At 49.1% G+C, this 24,220-nt stretch overlaps 1 protein-coding gene across 1 annotated transcript in view; it reads right to left on the bottom strand.

Moving 5' to 3' along the window:
* The window catches only part of CACNA1A (calcium voltage-gated channel subunit alpha1 A), a 288,336-nt gene extending 264,664 nt beyond the window's left edge, over nucleotides 1-23,672 (bottom strand). Inside the window, exons 1-3 of the mRNA XM_072721457.1 lie at nucleotides 23,384-23,672; nucleotides 22,878-22,941; nucleotides 8,726-9,024 (exon numbers count right to left, since the gene is read on the bottom strand). Of these exons, the coding sequence (XP_072577558.1) occupies nucleotides 8,726-9,024; nucleotides 22,878-22,941; nucleotides 23,384-23,394 (374 nt within the window). The 5' untranslated portion in view covers nucleotides 23,395-23,672. The remainder of the gene's footprint in view (nucleotides 1-8,725; nucleotides 9,025-22,877; nucleotides 22,942-23,383) is intronic.
* Nucleotides 23,673-24,220: the final 548 nt, after the last annotated feature.

Here is a 24,220-nt window from a genome sequence, read left to right as displayed (position 1 = left end):
ACTGTGCCAGGTATTTCCAAGTTCATGAATTTGCAAGAAAAAGAATTAAGAGTGTGGGCTCTGGACTTGGACAGATCTGGGTTCCAAAGCTGGTTCTGCCCCCACTGTCTTCATCATTTTCCATTTTGTGCTTCAGTGGCCTCTTCTGTGAAATGGGTGCTGGGGTGACGACCCCCCCCCCCATGAGCTCATACCTGAAGCTGCTTGGCCCAAGGCTGGGCCCATGGTGATTGTGGGATAAATGAGGACTGGTCTCTGTGTACCCCCTGGGATGTGTACAGTCACTTGTCTGCATGCCTGCATCCTCCTCCAAGCAGATCCCCCCTGAGTCCACCATGCAGGACTTGGAACCAGAGGAGGCCCTGGACAGAGAACTGAAGAGAAAATTATGTTCACTGGCTTGAAGAGACTTGCAGTCTCCAAGCCAGAGACACAGAGTGATCATCAACATAGATGTTCTAGTTCCCAGGGATGGATTCACTCAACAAACATTGGCACCTTCTAAGCACTGGGGACACTGCAGTGGTCAAGGAAGACAAAAACCCTGCCCTCATGTTGCCGGCAGTCCAACTTAGAAGGAAATACACAATTGCAGGTAATGAACAGAGTGATGTGATCCACAGTGCCAGGGTAGTAGGTTCTGTATGAGGACCTGACATCTGTGCTGAGACTAGAATGCAAGAAGGAGCCAGCCATGCCAAGGGCATTCAAAGGCCCTGAGGTGCAAACATCACATGAAAATGCCAGGGACAGAAGGTAGGCCAGTGAGACTTGACCAAACTGAGAGCAGTCATGGTGGAAGTTCATTCAGAGATGAAATCCATGGACCCTCCCCTCCCCCTGGCATGGGGGGCGGGGGGGAAGCAGTGCAGGCCTGGAGAGCACAGGTGCATAGACACTATCAAGAGAACCTTGGGGTGTTGAAAGGACAGACTTTTGGAGTGATGGAAGCAGGAAAAAAGACAGGAATCAGCAGTGGGCAAGAAAGTAACTCTGGGGAGACGTTTGTTCACAAGCTGCTTGGATTCTAAAAACTAGTGTGGAAAACCTGATAGATCATAAGGGATGGGGGAGGAGCACCACTGGGGGAGGGGGAGGACACCCTGGGGGCGGGATGCTCCCCAGGCCTTCTGTGGCTGGCCACAGCCAAAGCTGCTATTGCTTCAAAGGACAAAAGGAGGGTCTTTCTGCACTAAAAACCAGCCAGCTGCACTGAAAAAGAAACTCCCTGGGACCAGACCTATATTTTTTTAAAATATCAAGTAGGCTAGAATTGTCCAACTGCCTCCCTTAAAAAAGAAGGAAATAAAGTGCTCCGATTTCCAAGCAGGTCTTTAAAGGTCAGAGTTTGGTTTAATTGTGATGTCTAAACAACCTGCTATTCTCTTTTTTTTTTTTTTAACTCTGTAAACTGAGGCCTCCAAGTGCTTAAAGACTTACCCTCCCTGGGACTAGAGCAAACTTGTATCAAGGCTCACTACCTGCCTGCATTGTTTTAAGCTTCAGTTTGCCATGTCATGAAGAATTAAATTTCATCTTGTAGAAATTCCAGAAACGAATGTGATTACCCCCCATTTTACAGACTAGGAAACTGAGGCACAGAGAAAAGAATGCCCCTCCCCCGGAGTCACAGAGTCAGTGAGGGGCAGAGTTCGGATGTGCCAGGCCAGGTATTCAACAACACCCCAGCCCAAGGCCAGATGGGCTCCACACTTGACCCCGGGACCCACCTGAAGCTCTCATCCCTCTGGGAGCCCCGCAAACCCCGAGTTCCCCCCACCCCGATTCATTTTTTTACAAGCCCTCTGTGCGTGAAAAAAGACATGGCCATGTACGTAATGATGGAATATCGTATGATAAATTGGATTCTCGCTTTGGGGGTGCCTTGCATTTCTCAGAACACTGAGAAGGAAGGATGAGCCAGAGGAGGGGAGACGGGGACGTGGGTACCGGGGAGGCCCGGCTGGGGAGCCACAGCGCCACCTGGTGGTTAGTTGTGGGAGCCTCAGGCGGGCGAGGCGACCTCAGGGGAGAACTGGGCTCCCCCGGCCTGGGTATCGGCCTCGCCACCACCTAAGCGGGCTGTTCCAGCCTGGAGGCCCAATTAACTCCTACAAATGGCCTATTTTCAGCTTTGCAGGCCAGTGTGTTCCAGACTCGACCCCACCACTGTGGTACAGGAGTAGCCACGGGACAAGAGGTGTAGAAACCAACCAGGGTGCTTTTCAATAAAACTTTATGCACATTGAATTTTAAATTTCCTACAACTTCATATGTCAAGAGCTATTACTCTTCTTGTGATTTTGTTTTCAACCACTTAAACACGGGAAAGCTTTTCTTAGCCTGTGGGCCACACAACAGGTGTCTGGTCAGATGCAGGTCCCTTGCTGTAGCTTGCTGACCTCTGTTCCTGAAGCTAGAGACCCAGTAAAGAATAAATCCGGCAAAAATCTCTTCCCTCAGGGAGCTAGTGGAGAGAATACAAATAAGAAACAAGACAGAAAGCCAAATGTATAATACATATGAGTTGGTCATCAGTGCTCATCAGAAAAATAAAGCAAGGCAGAAGGAATAGATATTTACAGAGGCTGAACTTTAAACAGGGCGGTGAGGAAAGGCTCGCTGAGGAGGTGACCTTTAAGTAAAGGCTAGAAGGAGGCAAGGGAGGAACCATATGGGTGTCGGGGTAAAGCATTCCAATCAGAGGGAACAGCCAGTGCAAAGGTCCTGAGACAGGAGTGCCCTGATGTGTTTGAGGAACACTAAGGAGGTCCAGGTGGCTGGAGCAGGGTGAGTAAGGGGGAGAATGGGAAGAGGTGAAAGCAGGAAGTCACAGGCAGATCACATGGGACCTTGATAGCCTTAAGGAAGACTTTGGTTTTGACCCAAGTAAGGTATGAGCCACAGAAAATCTAGATCCATCTCAACAACCATTGAGGTCACATGTGGGTTAAACACTGGTCTCCTTGGGGACCAGTGGCATTAGTCACTTTACCAACAGTCCCATATAATCTTAAATAATCCTAATTTTCCACTGAAAACCATGGAACTCTTCTATTGGGCACTGAAGACGAAAGGAAGGGGCGAGGGAGAAGCTAAGAATAAATGAGAAAATTGATTCACTAGAATAATTGGTGGTGCCTTCTTCCTCCCCTGGCATGTCCCCTCCTCTCAGCTCAGGCTCTGGGGACCGGGACAATTCAGGCTGGTCCTGAATTCAGCCTCGGCTGGTGGCCTGCAGGATGGCTGAGCCTGAGCCCCCATGCCCTAGAAAACACCTGTTCTGGCCTGGGAGTTCAGATCCTGCCCCCATCCCTGACTCAGCCCCCAGAAGGCCTCAGTAACCCCCGAGACCTGCTTGCCCATCTGCATAAGGAGCAAACTCATAGCAATAGTAATAACAGCGCCTGCTCGGGCAGCTCCACGAGCTTGTTGTGTGCACGCGGCTTGTTGTGTGCATGTGGGGCACAGAAACACTGGAAAATAATGCCATTCTGCACCATCTACTTATAACCGTGGTGATGAGGATGAAATGAGTTAATGTATAGAGAGGACTTGGCGCCGCGCCCTGCAGATAGTAAGTGCTCCATAAATATTGGTTATGATCACTATCATCACAGCATAATAAGTATTATTCGCAGCTCTCCTTGCAGTTTGCTTGGCTCTCCTCTCCCCGCCCTGCGTTCTCCCACCCGGGCCCTCTGTTTTCTGACAGTGACAGTGGTGATGACTGAAAACCTGGCCGAGGAGACCGCGCTCCATGGACCCAGGTCCCTGTCTCACGGTGGGAGCCTGTTAGGAAGAAACACAGAATCCCAGGCCCCACGAGCCTTGCTGGATGGGGATGTGCATCTCAGGAGGCCCTGCAGGGGTTTGCTGGCACAGGATGAGAACTAACCTGGAGATCCTCCTCCCTGAGGAGGCCCTGGGTGGGTGGGGGCAGTCCCCCCACTTCCCCAGAGCACAGCTCCTCGGCAGGTAGGCACTCTTCCTGCTGGTCACCATTTGTTTCATGTTGGGTTTTCCTGCTTGGTGGAGAGTGTCATTGCCACGAAAGTTGACTGTTGACTTATGAGCCCCAAGGCCCCACATGGAGCTGGACACAGAGAGGGTGTCCTAAATATTGGTAAAAGAAAGAAGTAGAGGGGGAGACGGAGGGAGGGGAGGAGGGAAGGGGCGGAAGGTAAAGTAAGAAAAAATATGCAGGAGAGAGTGGCGGGAAAGTAAGAACACTTCCCCTGCCCCACAATTCGGGGTGCAAGAACCTCCAAAGCAGGTTGGGGCACCTCAGGGAGTACATTTGGGGAAGTGCAAAAGCAAATACTCCACCTTCCCACCCTGTTATTGCTTCATATAAAACAAGGACAAGCATTGAGCTTCTCTGGCTGAACTGCATCCACCGAGCTAGTTGGCAGCAGCCCTGACTCGTTCTCGTCCGGTGTGTTCCTTCAACAGATATTTACTGAGCACCCACTGGCTACTAGCCTGGGTCTCCAATGCTGGGGACATGGCATTGAATGAAACAGACAAGCATCCCTGCCAGGAACATTCCAGTGGGCAAGACAGACAGGCAAGGAGGTTAATAAGCAGAGTGATATACCCGGGTCTGCACAGCCCCGTGTAAATGGGTTGATGGATTGGGATAAGGGCTGGCAACAGGGACATGTAGCCATAAAAGATCTCTGCCTGGAAAGCAAGGGTCAAGGAAAATAGTAACTGGGACAGAAAGGAGCAGTGAGAAATGGCAGAGCTGAGACTCAGTCCCTTCCTGGCACCAGGACTCCATAGGTCCCAGGATGAAGCAAAAAGGGTGGTGATGTCCTCCAATCCCTATCAGGAGTTGTGGCCAAAAAACGTTCAAAATTCTCATGAAGACATCTTGAGATGTGGAGTCGCAATCACTCTGGTCCGCTTCACCTCGGTGGAGACTTCTCCTGAGTGGGATTCCCATAGACGGGCAGAGCTGCATGGTTAACAGTTAGGATGTGCAGAAATAAAGTTCCCAAACTGATGATTCAGAACAACGCATATTATACAGGACAACTGATCCGGCCTCCTCTGTGAGCCAATGGGATAGTAAAAAGGGTGGACAGGGAGAAAATGCTGTTACAGACTACTGAACACTTACAGAATCACCACAGGATCCAGCAACACACCCAGAAGAGTTGAAAGCAGGGTCCAGAAAATACACTTATACACCTATGTTCACGGGAGCATTATTCACAATCACCAGAAGGTGGAAGCAACCTAAGCGTCCCTCAACAGACGAATGGATCTACACGATGTGGTGCCTCCAGGCACTGGAATATTATTCAGCCCTAAAAAGGAAGGAAATTCTCATATCTGCCAGCACGAGTTAATCTTGAGGACATTATGCTAAAAGAGCAAAAGGAGGGACACCTGGGTGGCTCAATGATTGAACATCTGGCTTCAGCTTAGGGTGTGATCTCGGGGTCCTGGAATCAAGTCCCATATCAGGCTCCCCTCAGGGACCCTGCTTCTCGCTCTGCCTGTGTCTCTGTGTCTCTCATGAATAAATAAATAAAATCTTTTTAAAAAATAAGTAAAAGAGCAAAAAGACAAATGCTATAGGATTCCACTTATGTGGGGTCCCTTGAGAAGCCAGTTTGATAGTCAGAAAGTAGATGGCGGGTGCCAGGGGCTGGTTTGTGGGGAATTAGTGTTTCATGTGGACAGAGTTTCAGTTTTGCAAAGCTCAAAGAGTTCTGAAGATGGGCGGTGCTGAGGCTGCCCAGCCATATGAATGGGCTTAATGCCGCCCAACTGGACTCACAAGTGGTTAAAAGAGTAAATTCCACATTATGTATATTTTTTAAAAAGATATAATGACCAAATGCAACACAGAGATCTTCCCGATTCAAAGAAATCAGCTGTAAAAAGACAAGCGGAGACACCTGAATGTGGAGCGGAAGTTAGATGATATTTTTAAAAATCATTGTTAGTTCTACCAATGTGATACGAGTACGAAAATGTCTGTGTGGTTTAGAGATGTCGTCTGAAGCTTGTAAAATCATACAAGGTCGGGGAGTTGCTGTAAAATAGCTCAGAAAATAAGAAAGACAAAAACGGATGGATGATGTAAGTCTGGCAAAATTCCGATAATTATTAAATTTGGGTGATGTGTATGTGGGGGACTCGCTGTTCTCTCTACTTAGTATATTTGAACATTTTCAGAGGAAAGAGCCCTTACAAACGCAGGATTCAAAAAAGTGAAAGTAAACTTCAAAAGCATGAGAGTAAAGTGTTTTGTACCATTAAATTAAAAAAAAATAAAACCACTTAAAAATATGTATCCCACGGGTGCCTCATCCTTTTGACATTTCTATTTTATGTATATTATTGTATAGGGCATATAATAAATATAGCAGAATACTTATATAATTGACAAATAAATAAAAATATCTATGTTACAGTGTGCTTAAGGTGTATTTGTTTTACTGGCAGGGGTAGGAGTTCAGAAGTTTGGAGCTCATGGCTATAAAGACTGAGAATCTTCATATGGTCCTAGAAAGCAACAGGAATGGGAGACTGAGGCACAAGTTGGGCATTCAAGAAGGTTCTGGGGGATCCCTGGGTGGCTCAGCGGTTGAGCGTCTGCTTTTGGCTCAGGGCGTGATCCTGGAGACCCAGGATCGAGTCCCACATGGGGCTCCCTGCACGGAGCCTGCTTCTCCCTTTGGCTGTATCTCTGCCTCTCTCTGTGTGTGTGTGTGTCTCTCATGAATGAATAAATAAAATCTTAAAAAAAAAAAAAAGAAGAAGAAGAAGGTTCTGGTGGAACTGACACGGTAACCAACGTCTCCTGATGCTGAATACCCTCCCCTGCTTCTCTTTCTCCAGGATATGGCTGGCTTTCTTTCTAAGTTATTTGAAAGTAAATCTCCACCACCTCCTGCTGTAGAAACTCTTTGGCCAAAGGGTTAAGAGCTTGAGTTTTGGAGGCTGACAGCCCAGGATTTGAACCCCAGGTCTGCCACTGCCTAGCTGGGAGGCTGGGGGCAAGTTACTTCACTTCTCCCAGCCTCTCCTTTCTCATCCGTGAAATGGGGATAATGTAGAATCTACCACGCGGCAGAGCAGGACGAGGCAACAAGATCGTAATAAAGTGTTTATCAGTCAGGAGGTGCTCAGTAAGCATTAGCTGCCCTTATTATTATAAATTATAATGATCATTTTCTTTGGGCCGTCAAGACTTTTTTTTTACTTCTTTAATTCACTAACACTTTCCCTTACCCTAAAATCTCTTTTCAGTGGTCTGCAGAAATAACTCGTTTTAACCCTTAAAGTAGCCTCACTGCCTCTGAGAGAACTAATCAAATTTCTTTTCAAAAGGAAAATAAAGGAAAACAGAAGACTGGAAATAAACAGACTCAAGACGGAAGGGAGAGGACAGAGTAAGCAAGTCCTAGAGAGGGGATATTAGAAGATCGGTGTCTGGCATCGCAGCTGCAGACATTGGGTGGACGCCAGTTATTTATGGAAAGATGGATGGACAGATAGGCAGAGGGAACGATGGATGGGTGGGCGAGTGGATGGATAGGAATATGGACAGGTGGATGGATGGATGGATGGATGGATGGACAGATAGAAGGATGGGTGGGTGGGTGGCTAGATAGGTGGATGGGGAGGAGAAAATCAGAAGGAACACTGGAAAAACGAATAAGGCTTTATCACATTGCCTTTCTACATGATGCCTCAGTAAGCCACCAGATGTCAGCCTAACCTCAGGAAACCATCTCAGAGGCCAAATTAGCACCACCTTTCGATGAGTTTTCATTGCACTCCATATTTACACATCCCTCAGCAGCACACCCCGAATCCAACTGGCATTTATAACCCAGCTCTTCCTCCCAGCAGACAGAAACCCCAAGGAAGCCTGGTGGAGAAAGCTGTGCAGTGCTGGAGACCATGTTGCTCAATTCCCAGAGGTCAGACGGAGCCTGGAGAGGGTGGGAGAGGGGAATCTCAGGGTCCCCAGGAGTGATTAGCATCCAGGCCAGGCGCTGCTCCAGTCGCCCTGAAATTTGTAATCAGAATCCCACCTTCTTGATGTCTGTCCAGGAATCCACCCCAGCTCTGAGCCTTTGCCAGAGAAGCTCTTGAGAAAAAGAAAAAGATAAAAAGCACCAGTTTTCCCTCTGAACCTGGGACTGAAACCCTCACACACACACACACACACACACACACACACATACACGCACGGTTTGGTTTGGTCATCAGCCTAGAAAGAGCGATTTCACGGTGAGGGTATGAGTCCAGGGAGGCCACTTGCCCAAGATCGCAGGAACAGAGCCGGCTCAAAGCCCACCCTTCCTCCCCAAGGCGACTCTCAGGAGGAGACCCCCTTGCGGGGTCCCTGGCAAAGCCCCCAGACCCAGGACAGAGCTCCCAGACCCGGCACATTCCCCCAACCGCCCCCCACCACCACCACCTGCAGTACAAACTTTATGGCCAGCCCTCCTGCCCCGTAAAACAGCATTTCTCAGCCCGATTCAGGAGCCTCCCATCCGAGGGGACAGCCACAGACCCGGGCGCAGGCAGGGTCCTCCCTTTGCTGCCGCACCCCGGGCTGCGCGGGGGCCCACGCGGGCTCAGGGCAGGGAGCGATCCGCAGGCAAGGGAGGGAGGTGTCGGCAGCCCGCCCCGCTCCAGGGGTGCGCTCCAGTCCCTGGGGCGTCCCGGCCCGTCCGCCCCGCGTACTCACTCCCATTCCTTCCTCCTGGCCTGGGGGGTGCTGTGGACTTTGTGCGCCTGGTGGGCCAAGATGACATCCCGGTGGTCCACCACGCCGCCGCGCCGCTTCAGCGGGGGGGGCTGGCAGCCGCCGCTCATCCGGGGGGCCCGCGCGTCCTGCGGGGCGCTGGCGGGGCGCCCCGAGCCGCCGTCGTGCAGGGCGTCATAGCTGCGCGGAGAGAACATGGGGTCCGGGACCCGGGAGGCCTTCCACATCCATGGGCCTCGCTCAGAACTCGCAGGGGCTTCGGCCTCCAGCACAGCGCGCGGCTAGAGGAGAGAGCAGAGAGCGGGCGGAGGGTGAGCGCCGGGCCGGGAGGGAAGGGCGCCCGGGACGGGGACGGCCACTCACGCGGCCCCCGGGCCGGCCAGCGGGGTTTAGCATCTCCCTGGCAACTGCGGCCGGGAAGCGGCTTCTCGGGAGCTGCCCGGCAACCGCCGCTCCCTGATGGAGGGACGCACCCCGGAGCGCGCGACGCTGGATGCGCTCGGGGCCTCAGTGTTCCCGCTCTGCGCAATGGGTCATCCGGAGACCGCCCGCTCACTCTCCTCCGGTCCCTGAGTCCTGTGGGCTCCACAGGGCGACTCAGAAAACTGAAATCCACGTGGGACATGGCCATCTGTGCAGTGAGCCTGCTCTTGGCCACCTGGCTGGGTTTTGGGGAAAAGGGACGGGGTTCCCGACACTCACACATGTACGGGTGGAGACTCAGTACCGGATAGCGCTCCGAGGAACTCAGGCTCCCGGGCTCTTGCGCTCCATTTTCATTTACTTATTCACTCAACAAACACTAGGTGAGCAGGAGCAGCCACTGTGTTAGAGCCCTTGCTGGGAGCTGGGGACACAGCCCAGAATGAGACAAATCTCCTCCTGTCGTGGAACAGACGTTCTACCGGGGAAACAGATGTATGATGAATATAATAAGCATACTATAGAGATCAGAGGCTAAAAGTGTGGTGGAAGTTAGTCTGGAAAGGTGTATTTGTTTGCTGGAGCCATAATAGAGTACCACAGACTGGGTGGCTCGAGGCACAGAAATTTATTTCCCCACAATTCTGGAGGCTTTCAAGTCCAAGATCAAGGTGGTGGCAGGATTGATTTCTTTTGAGCCCTCTCTCTCTGGCTTGTACAGGGCTTTCTTTATCCTGTGCCTCCACAAGATCTTCCCTCTGTGCAAGTCTGTGTCTTAATCTCTTCTTACAAGGACACCAGTCATACTGGACTACAGCCCACCTGTATGACCTAATTTTATTTTAATTACTTCTCTAAAGGTCCTGTCTCCAAATACGGTCACATTCGGAGGTATTGGGGGTTAGCGTTTCAATATATGAAAGGGGGGGGGACGCAATTGAATCCATAATAAAGGGTGACAGGAAGTGTTGGGTGGGCTGGTTATTGTATTAAATAGGGGGTCAGAGAGGCACCAGGGTGGCTCAGTTGGTTAATCATCTGCCTTCAGCTCGGGTCATGATCTCAGGGTCCTGGGGTCTGAGCCCCGCATCCGGTTCCCTGCACAGTGAGATGCGTGCTTCTCCCTCTGCCTCTCCCCACACTCGTGCTCTCTTCCTCTCTCTCAAACAAATAAATGAATAATATTTTTAAAAAATAAATAATCTTTTTATTTTTAAAAAAATATTTATTTATTTTTATTTATGATAGACACAGAGAGAGAGAGGCAGAGACACAGGAGGAGGGAGAAGCAGGCTCCATGTTGAGAGCCCGACACAGGACTCGATCCCAGGACTGCAGGATCGCGCCCTGGACCAAAGGCAGGCGCCAAACCACTGAGCCACCCAGGGGTCCCTAAAAATAAATAATCTTTTAAAATAAACAAGTAGGGGTCAGAGATGGCCTCACTGAGAGAATGACATGTGAACGAGCAGAGGTTCTAAGGAGGTGATGCAGGAGTCATGTGGGTATCTGAGGGAAGAATGTTCTAGGCAGAGAGAAGAGCAGGTGCAAAGGTTCTGAGGCAGGGCTGTGTGTGACTTGCTCAAGGAACAATGCAGAAGTCTTAACAGCTGTGAGTGATTGAGGAAAGAGTAGAGGAGATGAGGGTAGGGAGGTGAGAGGCACAGCTTATGAGACTTTGAGGACCATGGAGATGACTCTGCTTGTTTCCATCTGGACTGAGCTAGTCCATGGCTTTCAGAATGCACACCTCACTCAACAGCATATTTTCAATCTCAAACTTATTTTCCCCACCTGGAAAGTCCCCACCACTAGCCTCTCTGCATCTGTCCGAGAAAAGCAAACCCACTGGAAGGCTAGCATGGATGAAATGGGGTTAAGAGGCTGAATCTCACGTACAAATGCTGTATAAGTCACCTCAACACCTAAAGGTGTTGGAGATGGGTTCAGGCCAGGCCACCTCTGGATTGCAAATAAATAAATAAATAAATAAATAAATAAATAAATAAATAAATAAATAAAACAGGTGTGGGAATGGAAGCTTATCTCCCCCCAAACCCCATTTCCTCTCGCCCTGCTAGAAGCATCCAAAGAGCTCTCCCAGCCCCTCCTAAGCAGATCAATTCACGTTCAGTTTAAAGGCAACAGTTACTCTCTGGTCTTTTCCAAATCTCTTAACTGATGGAGTTTAATAGATCTACCCATCATGATGCCTTCAAGCTTCAATCCCTGCTCATGAAATCTTACTCTAAAACATCTACAATCGTGCATTTACAAAGCCTTCTTTTCCCTACATGCATTCCCTTTGCATTGAAAAAAAATCTGTTGTTCCTTTTATAAGCACCTACACACGGAAGGCATTTTCCTTTCCATTTTACAGAAATAAAGCTGAGGACAGAAGGTGAATTCTAGTGCCTTGCTACTACTGGGCTCCATTCCTGCCTGCAGGAGTCGCCCCTCTCCGCCAAAAAAAAAAAAAAAAAATATATATATATATATATATATATATATATATTATCTGCGGCAGTATTAAAAAAAAAAAAAAAGAATCCTGCTTACAGACTGGATGTCCTGTATAGTATCTATCACTTAGCTAAAACCCTAGAGACCAGGCACAGTTGGAAGCACCTTAATGGAAAAAATTCTCCACACCCACAGAAGGTGTATTTGGATCCGGGAAGGTGGGAGGAAGATCAGGAAAGACGAAACCTAAAGCATACACCCCAGGTGACATCTTCGGAGACATCCACCTGCTTGTCCCACAGCCCCAAGACAGGATGCTCCATTCCCCACCCCTCCCTACAGCACATGCTCTGGGTCACCCCACTTCCCACCCTGTGGATTTCCTGGTTTACTCTGATGCCCAAACCACAGAGTAGTCACTCCTGGCCTCCACTCCGTGCGTCAGATGCATCATTGGGTCCCAACCACTCACTCACCTCCAAAATATATCCTGAATCCAATCACTTCTGACCACTGCATGCCCCTCCCCCACCACAAGGCTCACCTGGACTCTCACAGCTGCCTCTCCAGGGTCAGTGGGCTTCCCTGCTCCCACTGCCAACTCCCACCATGCCCTTTGCTGTGGAGTCGGTGGGTCTTTCTGAAAGTCTGCAGTCAACAGTTCCACAGTTACAGGAATAAAAGCCACACCCTATTGTCCCCTCTCCCTGACCTCATCCCTTTCTCTTCTCCTCCTTGCCCTCATAGCTCCAGACTCAAGGGCCTCCTCACCATTTCCGGTCTCTGCTGAGCTCACTCCACCTCCACACCTGCTGTTCCTGCTTCCTAGAATGCTGTTCCCCTCATCTTTGATGGGCCAGCTCCCTTTCATCGTGCAGGGCTATGGGCAGGTGCAGGCGCTCCCCATCACATCCTCTAATGCGGGCTTCCTCATGGGGCTGGTCACTCTCTGGGACTGGTGCTCATCATGTGCAGCCTCGGATAACATCTGCCTCCCCCAGAGGAAGTCAGCGCCACGTGGGCAAGGATCTTGATCTGTCTCATTGCTGTTGGGTCCCTGTCACCTTAAATATATCTTGCTTGAATGAATGAATAAACTCAGGAACGGGTCTACCCAAGAAAACATCAGCAAGCACCTTGCAATGGCCTGGGGTCCCGGACTTCTCCTAAGTAGGGAAGGGATGAAGGATGGTGGGAAAGAAGATGCCAGGTCCTACCCCAGCACACGATCAGCTCACTGTGTGGTCCTCAGCAAATTACTGAACCCTCCACGTCTGTTTCTTCCTACACAATGTGGAGGTGGTGATAAGTACCACAGAGAGCCATCGTGAGCAATCAGTGAGCTAACCTGTGGGAAGGCAGCATCCTGAGCACAGCGCTGGGCCAGGAAAGTGCTTGGTCAACACTGGGTCTCATGTTGATATTGTGGCAGGCAGGCAGAGCCTGGCAGCAGTGGGGATGGGGGACAGCTGCTCTAGCAACACCATCCCGTGTGCTCTGCAGAGCGCTTCCAACGGAGCCCCAGCTGTCCCATGTGTACACATGAGAAACAAACACATCCCCAGCCAACAGGCTCTTCCCAGCCAGGTGTCCGTCCCTGGCACCTGCTGGGCCCCATGACCAGGTGTGCTGTTCCGTCTCTCTGTTTGCCCAACCACAGCACAGAAGAAATGGCAAAGCATGTGGGGTTTGCTTCCCTCAGAAGCAGCCAGGTTCCATGAGCAGACGGTGCAAAGAGAAGACAATGGGGAAAAGCAAATAGGAGAAAATAAGCCGCATGAAGCCTGAGGCCACAGAGAGCATATTGTTAATGTGGTAAGAATAGAATTTTACAAAGCACCCAGGTATCGCTGTATCCACAGCTTTCCTGAATCCAAATTGAAGCCACACCTGAGATGGGGGACTGACCCCTTACTGCCATGCCTGGACCAGCCTGGGTTTCCATGGCAACCAGATGGTGCCTGGAGATGCCGTGATTAATATAGGCTGGTACTGGAGCTCTGAGAAAGGTGTAGGGAGGGAGAGGACTGCAGAGAAGCCTGGGGGCCTTCTGTGACCCCCTGCATGTGGACAGGGACATTTATACAGCTGTCCTGGGCACCGGGCTTCACCACCTATCAACAAAATAGGGGCTAATTACTGGTAAAGCAGGTTTATCTCCACTGAAAATTAGTAAAAGTATGGCAACAAAGCAAAAAAGCAAAAAGAAAACATTCTCTAAAACTTCTCAGGCTCATCATACACACTGGAAAGACACACGATGCTCCTAGAGAGAGAGCATGGGAACTCAAAAATGCCTCGAGGTCCTTCATTCAGGAAATAAAAGTAAAGCCAGGTAGAGGCCAGAATGTAACCCTACAAGACTTGAATTTACTCACTGGTGTGGGTGGATGTCTTCCTCTACCCACCCCCTCCCCACTGGGAAGAAAATTGAAAAGGTTAAAACAGCAGTTCGACTCCTGACTGTATATAGCTACCAAAAGTCATGTTCATAAAGATCCAACTAGAAGCAACCCAAAGGTCCATCAACAAGAAAATGGGAAACAAACTGTGAAATATCCATATGAGGGAATACTACGCAGCAATGAAAAAGAATGTGCAGGGCACCTGCATGGCTCAGTTGGTTAAGTGTCTGCCTTCGGCTCAGGTCATGATCCCAGGGTTCTGGGATTGAGTCCCAAGTTGGGCTCAAAAACAGGCAAAATGATTCTACAGTAATGAGAATCAGAAGAACGCTGTTGACCTTCAGTTGAGGAGCTGCTGATTGGGATGGAACACAAGGGAGCTTACTGGTGAGATTTCCAGATAAAATACAGGATGCCTAGTTGCATGGGATATACTTACCTTAAAAAGCTACTCACTGTTTATCTGAAATTCAATTTTAACTAGGTGTTCACTATATTTTTTAATTTTCTTAACCTGGCAACCCACTGGGGGGATGGAAGTTCCTTGACTCTTGACCTGGGTGATGGTGAGGACATTGTATATATGTGTGTGTAAAAATTCATTTGAGCACTGCATGTTTTTTACAGCATATAAAATATTTTTAAAGTTGAAATAATCATAGGAAATTCATTCAGAAGGAATAGACCTGCCTTACCTATCGACAACTAAGCTTTGAATTGGGCAGGAAAAGAGCCACACGTCAGGTCTCTCCACCTAAACACAAGTCCCAGAGGAGGTGGGAAATTACTCCCTCATGTTACAGATAAGACTGTAGTTGAGTGAGATGCAGTGGCTCATGGCTCACCCAAGTTCCCAGAGCATGGAGGAGACAAGCCAGGGATATGAATCCAAGTTTCTTGGGACTCCCAAGATCTCTCTCCTCAGAGAGAGAGATCCCAACCCAGAGTCCGGCACTGAGCTATTTTCTTGCAAGGGCCACTTCTCCTGAAACATAAACAATCTGTGGGAGCTGGTATTGTCCCCCATGATCTTGAGGCATGGTATGGAGGAAGAGAGCCATCTGCTGGCCAGGAACACCCTCCCGGGATTGTGCATGCTTAACTTGCCATCCATTTGGAGGCCTATCTGTCACAGCAGCACCCTGTATCTGCTGAGTCACCTTGGGCTGCCATCACACATCAGAGATTGAGTGGCTTAAGCAACAGAAATTTATTTTCTCATGGTTCTAGAAGATGGAAGTCTAAGACCAGCATGGTCAGTTTCTGGTGAGAACTCTCTTCCTGGCTTGCAGATGGTCACTTTCTTGCTGTGTCCTCACATGGAAGAGACAGCAAGAGCAAGCCCTCCAGTGTCTCCTCGTATAAGGACACTAATCCCATCATGAGAGCCCCACCCTGGTGACCACATCTAACTCCCAAAGGCTAATCTCCAAAAGCCATCATACTGGGGGTTAGGGCTTCAACATATGAATCTGGGGGACACAACTCAGTCCACAGTGTTCCCTAACTAATACATTACTTGACAGAAGCAACATCGGTTCCATTTAACAAATGCTTTCCTTGTGTTTTGGAAGCTTCAAATTCAAGTGGAATACACACAAGTGTGCAGTCCTGTCAAGAACACCAAAGTGTTCATTAAAAAGAGAGCTAAGAGGAGCACCTGGGTGACTCAGTTGGTTAAGTGTCCAACTGTTGATGTCGGCTCAAGTCATGATCTCAGTGTCCTGGGATCGAGCCCTAGGTTGGGGCTCCACACTCAGTGGGGAGTTGGCTTGAGATTGTCTCTCTCCCTCTCCCTCTGCCCTCCCCCCTCTCATGCTCTCTCTCTTTCTCTCTCTCTCTCTCAAATAAATAAATAAATCTTTTTTTAAAAGAGAGAGAGATAAGCACCTGAGTGGTTCAGTTAGGTAAGCATTAGCCTTCAGCTCAGGTCATGATCCAGGGTTCTGGGATCAAGCTTCATGTCGGGCTCCCAGTTCAGCGGGGAGCCTGCTTCTTCCTCTCCCTCTGCCCTTCACGCTGGCGTGTGCACTCCATCTCTCAAATAAATAAATAAAATCTTTTTTAAAGAGAGGGAGAAAAAAATAAATAAATAAAAAATAAAAAGAGCGAGAGCTAAGAAATAACATCTCCACATGAAATCACTCCCGCCACCTCTTCTCTCTTGTTCTTTCTCAGCCTTTACTTTCTTCTGCTTGTTTGAAGCTCTCCCAGGCAGTTTTGCTCCTTCCTGTCTTCTCTGTGTGCTTAAACCTTGGTCAATAAAGCATCTTAATCTCGCCCTGGACAAAGATGGGTTGCTAAGACCCATGGAAATGGTATCCCCTCCAGAGTTCTAGGCCAACGAGTGTGAAATTCAGCAGACCGTGGCTTCTAACAGCCAGGATGACGATAATCCAAATGTCATTTTTAACCGACCTTCAAACGCATTTGTCACCTTCCGGATGATGTTTTATTTGGCTGATAGTAAAAGTGATTTCCGAGCCCTGAACAAACAATCTCCAGAGCAGGTAGCCAGGTATGGGGCGAGTGTCAAGGCTCTGCCCCAGAAGTAAAAACTTACAAGAGGGAGGAACAAAAGCAAAAATCAATAAATGGGACAGCGTCAAACTAAAATGCTTCAGTTCGACAAAGGAAACCATCGGCAAAATGAAAAGGCAACTTACTGAGTGGAAGAAAATGTCTGCAAATTGTAGACCTGATAAAAAGTCAGCGTTCAAAATCTACAAAGAACCCATACAACTCAGTATCCAGAACAAAAAAACAATGAATGGGCAGAGGAACTAAATAGCCATTTTCCAAAGAAGACCTCCAAATGGCCATCAAGTACGTAAACAGGTGCCAAACGTCACTAATCATCAGGGAAATGCAAATCAAAACCACACTGAGATATTCACACCTATTAGGATGGTTATTATCAAAAGGACAGGAATGACAAGTGCTGGCCAGGGTGTAAGGAAAAGGCAGCTCTCTGCACTGTTGGTGGGAGTGAGAATTGGTAACAAGCAAACAAATCCAAATGTCCACCCACAGATAAGTGGATAAACAAAACGTGGTATATACGGACAATGGACTATCATTCAGCCCTTAAAAAAGGAGATTCGGGACACCTGGTGGCTCAGTGGTTGAATGTCTGTCTGCCTTTGGCTCAGGTCCTGATGCTGGCGTCCTGGGATCGAGTCCCACATCGGGCTCCTTGCAGGGCACCTGCTTCTCCTTCTGCTTACATCTCTGTGTGTCTCTCATGAATAAATAAATTAAATTAAAATTTTAAAAAGGAAAGAGATTTTTTTTTTCTTTTTAAGTAATCTCTATACCAATGTGGGACTCGAACCTACAACTACAAGTACAAAAGTCCCACGCTCACCAACTGAGCCAGCCAGGTGCCCCCAAAAGGAAGGAGATTCTCACACCTTCTACAACACACATGAAGCTTGAGGACTTCATGTTGAGCGAAATAAGCCAGTCACAAAAGTACAAATCCTGTCTGGTTCCGTTTGCATGAGGTCTGTAGAGGAGTCAAATGCATAGAGGCAGAAAGTAGGATGGTGGGACCCAGGGGCTGGGGAGGAAGTTGGGGATGGTGAGTCTGTGTTTCATGGGGACAGAGTTTCAGTTTGAGATGAGAAAGTTCTGGAGACGGATGGTGGGGATGCTTGCACGACAGCGTGAGTGTACTTAATGCCACTGAAAAACGGGCTAAAATGGTAAATCTTATAGTATGCGTAATCGCTAAAAATTTCTAAATGTGTAAAAAGAAAATCAAAGAGGTGATCCAAAAACACCCACACATCTTAACGAAGATACTTACATATTCCCAGTGGCCCCAGTGTATCAGCCTTGCCTCCCCTCCTGATACCCACTTATTGAGGATATGCTAAGCCCAGATGAATACAAAGGCTACCCAATTCAGGCAGTGGGGACCCATCCTACACCCCACCTTGGCACAGAGATACAAAGAGCAAGGTGACATGAAAACTAAAGCCAGGGAAAGCAAGAACTCTCATTGCTTGGGGCAAAACTCCAGAATTGCCCCAAATACAGGAGAACAGAGCAGAATAAAATGCCAGGCCAGATGGCAGAGGACGAAGGCTAGGCTGAGACCAGCCCGCCAACACGGCCCTGAGCACGGCTGCAAAGTTCCATCCCCTGGTGAGAAGACGCCACCACGCAGCTGCTGTCCGTTTTCACCTGCTTTCTCCCTCACTGATCACAGCACAGCCAAGGCACTGGGATCCCTGGATTTCAGGGGCAGCCCCAGGACATTGGCTGGGAGTGAGGAGGGAGAGAGGAGTGGAGACCCCTGGGGCAGGCCGCTGGGCAGGATCCATGTGAGCCACTGAATCTCAAGCTGAATTCTTTCTTCCAGCTTCATTCAGATCATTCCTTCATGATCCTCCCATCATTCTTTCATTCACTTATTTATTCATTCACTGACACAGCAGTATTTGTTGAGCACCTACTGTGTACCCAGCACTGTTCTAGATGCTGGAAACCCAGCAGTGAACAAAAGAGACTCAAGTCCCTGTCCTCATGGAGCTGACACTCCAGTGGGGGAGACAGACAAGAAAAAGATAAACAAGTAAAATATGCAGAATGTCAAATGGAAAAAAGAAACCAGGAAAGGAGAAAGGAAGGGGGAGTGTTATGTCATTTAGAGAAGGTGGCCAGAAGAGGCCCCAGGGAGGAAGAAGCATTCGAGTAAAAACCTGAAAGAGGTGAGGGGGATGTCATGAGGGTGCTGGGTGGAGAAAAGCATTCCAGGCTGAAGGAAGAGCCGATGCAAAAGCCCTGTGGCAGCAGCACGCCTGATCTGTTCAAGGAACAGCAAGGAAGTCTGTGTGGCTCGAGTAGAGTGAGTGAGGATGAATGGAAGGGGGTGACGACAGGGAAGTGATGGGGACAAAGAGTGCAGGGCCCTGTGGACCATCCAAAGGACTTCAGCTTTGCCGAATGAGATTGGGAGCCATGCAGGGTTCTAAGCAGAGAAGGGAGATGCCCAGACTCGGGTGTTCACAGGGACCGTCTAGTCATTGAATTTGCAAGAAATTCAAAATGTAGTGGAATTCATCACCCCAACCACCATGGGGCCCCCCTTCCCTTCTTTCACCCCACATTCTACTCATCATCAAGGCTAGTGATTCTGCCTTGTACTTCCTCTCCCACTAGCCATGGTCCAGGCCCTCCATTGCCCACTCATTCTCTCTCTCTCTCTCTCTCTCTCACCCTTCTTTTCCCCTACAAACTTGCTTGAATCTATCTGTGCTGGAAGGTTTAAAAATAAAAAGGACAGGAGCACCTGGGTGGCTCAGTCTGTTAAGCGTCTGCCTTCTGCTTGGGTTGTGATCCCAGGGTCCTGGAATAGAGCTCACCTTCCAGCTCCCTGCTCAGGGGGGGAGCCTGATTCTTCCTCTCCCTGTGCCCCCATGCTGGTTCTCTCTCTCTCTCTCTCTCTCTCTCTTTCAAATAAATAAATAAAAGATCCTTAAAAAAATAAAAGTAAGAAAGGACAGACTGTCGGGGGTGGGGGAGGGATTTCTCCTAGGGGAGAGTGTTCCTATACTGTTGCTTCTCGAACTAAACCATCCTGCATCTGCTCTCTGCAATGTGCTCAGGCAGGGGTAGGTGGGTACTTTTGCCTACTCTCCGCATCTTTGGATTTTTTTCCCTCACTCAATATGTGTATTTGACCTCTCAAGGGAAGAGTTTCACTGTCCCCATCACTCATCCTGCCCCTTTGGCCACTAATTAGCTGTGTGTGGTATCAACATGTTAATATGTGATGATAGTAATTCATTATGACAGTGATTATTAGTGCTGATGTGCTTTCTTCGCTCAACAAATATTTATTGAAAGCCAACTGGGTGCCACTGTGATTCAGCCATTGTGTGTCTTGGGATCCTAAAATTCTCAAGAAATTGTCTAGAAACTGTCTCCCCTAAGGCTGAAAGAAATTTTAGCAATGGTTCTTGCTGGAGAGAAATAACTAGATACAAAAGTTGGAGCCACATTAGAAAAAGGTGAGTAGCCCTCACATCCAGTCTTAAAAAAATGTTTGAAGACCAAGCCCCCCTACACTTTGTTCTTGGTGACTAAGAATCAACGTGCAAATTAGTAGATCCAGTGATACGGTTCTGTTACTTCCATCTAACCTGCATAATTTAGGACAGGGATAGGTGGATCATGTGATAGGGAAGAGGGAAATGAGAGCTACAAAAAGAAGAAGAAGGAGAAGAAGGAGGAGGAAGAGGAGGAGGAGAGAAAGAAGGCAGACCAAAGACTACCCATTGTATAATTCCATTTACTTTTTTAAAATATCTTATTTTTAAGCAATCTCTACATTCAATGTGGGGCTCAAACTCACAACCCCAAGATGAAGAGTCATATGCTCCACCAACGGAGCCAGCCAGGGGCCCCTTTATGATCCCATTTATATGAAGTATGGGAGCATTGGGAGACCCACAGAAACAGAACACAGATTGGCAGTTGCCAGGGATGGGAGACAGAGTGACTGCTTCATTAGTAGGGAACTTCCCTTTAGGGTGATGGAAATATTCTGGAACTAGACAAAGGAGATGGTAGCACAACTTTGTGAATGTACTAAATACCATTAAAGTACACACTTTAAGGGGCACCTGGCTGGATCAGCTGGTGGAGCCTGTGACTCTTGATCTCAGGGTTGTGAGTTCGAGACCCATGTTGGGCGTAAAGCTGATTTAAAAAATAAATCTTCCCAAAAAAGTATGCACTTTAAAATGGCTAAAATGGTAAATTGTGCATTATGTGTATTTTATAATTTAAAATATAATTTATAAATATAATTTATATAAAATATAATTTATAATTTATAAATTATTTTATAATTTAAAATTATGTGTATTTTATAAGAAAATTAGAAATTGAACCTACCCCCTCACTCTGGAGAGTAATTTTAAAAGTAGCCAATTTATCAAAAGTCTAATGTCCTTGTCCTTTCCTTTAAAACTCAGTGTAACTATACCCAGTGACATATCATTTTCATAAAATACTGTAACTTTTTTTATTAAAAAAAAAAAACAGAAACAAATCTTAAAAGAAAGTCAGTGAGTTTAAAAAGAAAAAAAAATGCTTATTAAAAAAGTAGCTAAGGGAGCAACTGGGTGCTCAATCTGTTGAACATCTGCCTTGGCTCAGGTCATGATCTCAGCACCCTGGGATCATCAAGCCAACCTCGGGCTCCTTTGCTCAGGCTGAGCAAGGAGGCAGCTTCTCTATCTCCTCCCTGCTGCTCCTAGGCTGCCCAGGATGCGTTCAAATGCAAATTCTAACCCAGCAGAGCTGGATGGCACCTGAGACTTTGCATTCCTAGAGGGTGCTGCTGACCCAAGGTCTGCAATTTGAGGAAAAGGTCTGGGGACTCTGATGAGTGCCTAAGTCAGTCAGCCTCCTCTGCCAGACAGGCTTGGCCTTGCCAGAGGGGGCAAAACAACCCAAGAGCCAGTTGCTTGTCACAATGAAGACAGAGAGGGTTGAAAGATCCTAGAATAGAATCTCCCCTCACTTGCCTCAGGTCATTAGGGCCCTCTGGTCCTGTAAGCTAACATTTCAAAAAGAATAATAAAATAAATAAGTAAAACCCTCTGCCGGAGTTTTTGATGCCTCAGAGCTGAACCGGGCATTACTTTGCAGGTCATTTTTGCAACACTTTGTTCAATGTCAAATCCACCCTCCCTCTCTGGACCCCGGGCCCTGATCTTTCTGTTTATTTATTGGGGTGGGGGCAGAGAGAACCTTGGACACACAATAGCACGGAGTTAAATTCCTCTTACTAAACCCCTCCAAGAGGAAGGATGATATTTGCCCCCAAGTGACATCTTTAGGCTTCTCTGCAAATCTCTGGAGGAAAACAAAATATCAACAGGGATAAACTCAGCTACTCAAGACGTCTGGAGTTCCCGGGGCCTTCCTGCAGTCTGGGTTTGGGGTGTCCTATGGCTTAGAGGCCAAGTGAGAAGATAGAGGCCAGCATCAATCACAACTTCCCAGGCTCCCTCCATTCCCCCGCCCCCCACAAGGGGCCTAAAACTGTCCCTGAAAGAGTCTGCGTGGGAAACGGCCAGGATGCTCTGAAGTCGTGGACTCTGAACGGGACACGGGCCGGAGCCGGATACCTAGCGCAGACGCACCCCCAGGACCCTGGCTCCGAGCTAAGGAGCGAGGGGGCGCAGGTGCGCGCTCCCCCTCCTTTCGGGTTCGGCCCCAGCGAGGCTGTTGCCTCCGGAGAGATGCTCTGTCCTACTGTTTGCATCCTATTCTGGTTCCTTCTCGTGGTCAGGCTCCCAGAAGCAGGAACCCCCAGCCCCTACCCCCAGAAGGCAGGAGCCCAGCCGCCCACTCCCTCTCCCGCCCCCTCGGGTCGCCGCGGCACGTGTCCTGTGAGGCTGTCGCTGTGGCAGCTAGAGCAGGAGGGAAGGGAGAGAGATCCCGCTGCCAGTCTTTCTCACTTCTCGAGGAACAAAAGCCACCCCGAGAGTCAACTGTGTCCAAAAGAAAAGGGAGGGGTTGGTCTGGAGGGGTGACAAGCGCTGTCGCTGCTTGTCATTTGGTGCAAGAGGGGGGGGATATTAAATATTAAACGGAGCAAGCGGTTTCCTAAGACGATGTAATTATTCTCAACAGCCTAAACTCCATCTGCCATCTCCCGTTTTCCAACGCGTTCACGCAGCCTTGAGCACAGAAACCCAGGCCGGGCTACACCGGCATAGGCAACTTTTGTCTGGGGGGCGAGGAACCCCCAAAGACAGAAGCGATGGGGGAGGGGAGGCGCGCGTGATCCCGAGCCCTGCCCCCCTCGTCCAGCCTACCTGGGTCTCAAAGCACAGAGAGGCTAATGTAGCCTGGGGTGCAGGCGGGGTGGGGGCGCAGGACCTGAAAAAGTAAGACTTGGCTTAGATCAGAAACTAATCGCTGGGGAAATAGCAGGAGCCCAGGGCAGGTGGCAAAGACAGGAGATGCTACAAGGGGGGCTAAGTGCCGTTGAAAGAAAATGGATTTTTAAGAAACAGGTATGCGCTGGAAAGGAGGGGTCTGCTCCCCCACCTCCCGCGCAGAGAAACTATTCAGAAAGGTGAAGCATGTTTTTAAGACAGAAATAAGTAAAATCTGGATATACACTGTCTCCTCCAACCACCACCACCCCACCCACCCCCCAAAAAATACGTTCACAGGAAGGGGATGAGGGAGGTCAGCGCGTTTCCTTCCACCTTTGCGGACGGGGGGTGATGTTGCAGCAAGGAGATAAGGATTAGACTCCCCGCAGGACCAGGACCGGGCCCCAGCATCCCCAGCTCTGGAAGACCCGCTCACTCACCTGTATCGCATGGGCTCCGGGGCTCGGGCGGTGCGGCTAGTGGGCAGCGCAGCGGGTCCTCCAGCTGTCCTGAGGGTCCCACCTTGCCAGCGCCTGGGGAGCCCAGCCAGCTGAAGCCCACGCACCCATTGCCCATCCAATGGAAAGAAGAAGACGAGAGGGAAGGGGGGACGCCAGGAGCAGCCGTGTTCTGAGCTGAGGGCTCCCCACAAAGGCAGGCGCCAAGCCGGGCTGCTGTGCCAGCTGCCAGGGGGAGAAAGAGAAGGAGGAGGAGGTTTCCCTGATTCTGGGAGGAGGGAGGGGAGAACCGACAGCTCATCAGCCACCGATCATTTCCAGCAAAGTGCTCCACGGAGACCCAGCACGGGGAGGCACACCCAGCCAAGGACGTGCCCCCCCCACCCCACTGCTCCTTGGAGGGGAAAATTATTTTCTCGCTCTTTTCTCCGAGCCCCTTAGCACCGCTCACGGCTACCTCCCAGCAATGGGTAGGACGCTAGTTTCTAGAAGGAGGTTGTTTAGCCTCCAGTCCACTTCCTTTCAGACGGGCTTCTCTGAAGGAGCAAAGATGCTAACAAGAGGGCTCTCCCTCTTTTACTTGGGGGGTCGGGGGAGGGGGCGTGTAGAACAGGCTGAGGCAGCAGGGCTTGTGGAATCACGCTTAGAATTTAACTGTCTCCCCTCCGCCAATTGCAACCTGAATTATTGATGTCCTTACAAAAAAAAAAAAAAAATCACTGGAAGACAGCTGCTAACCCCCTCCCTGAGTCTTTTCCGTTCATTCCCCAAACAGCTTCCCCTTATCCACCTCCCACCTCTCCTTAGCCCGAGGGGTTG

Source organism: Vulpes vulpes, chromosome 9 (assembly GCF_048418805.1).
Source record: "Vulpes vulpes isolate BD-2025 chromosome 9, VulVul3, whole genome shotgun sequence".
Classification (NCBI taxonomy): Eukaryota; Metazoa; Chordata; class Mammalia; order Carnivora; family Canidae; genus Vulpes; species Vulpes vulpes.
Note: the sequence above shows the minus strand (reverse complement) of the source record. Positions and strands in the feature narration are given on the sequence as shown.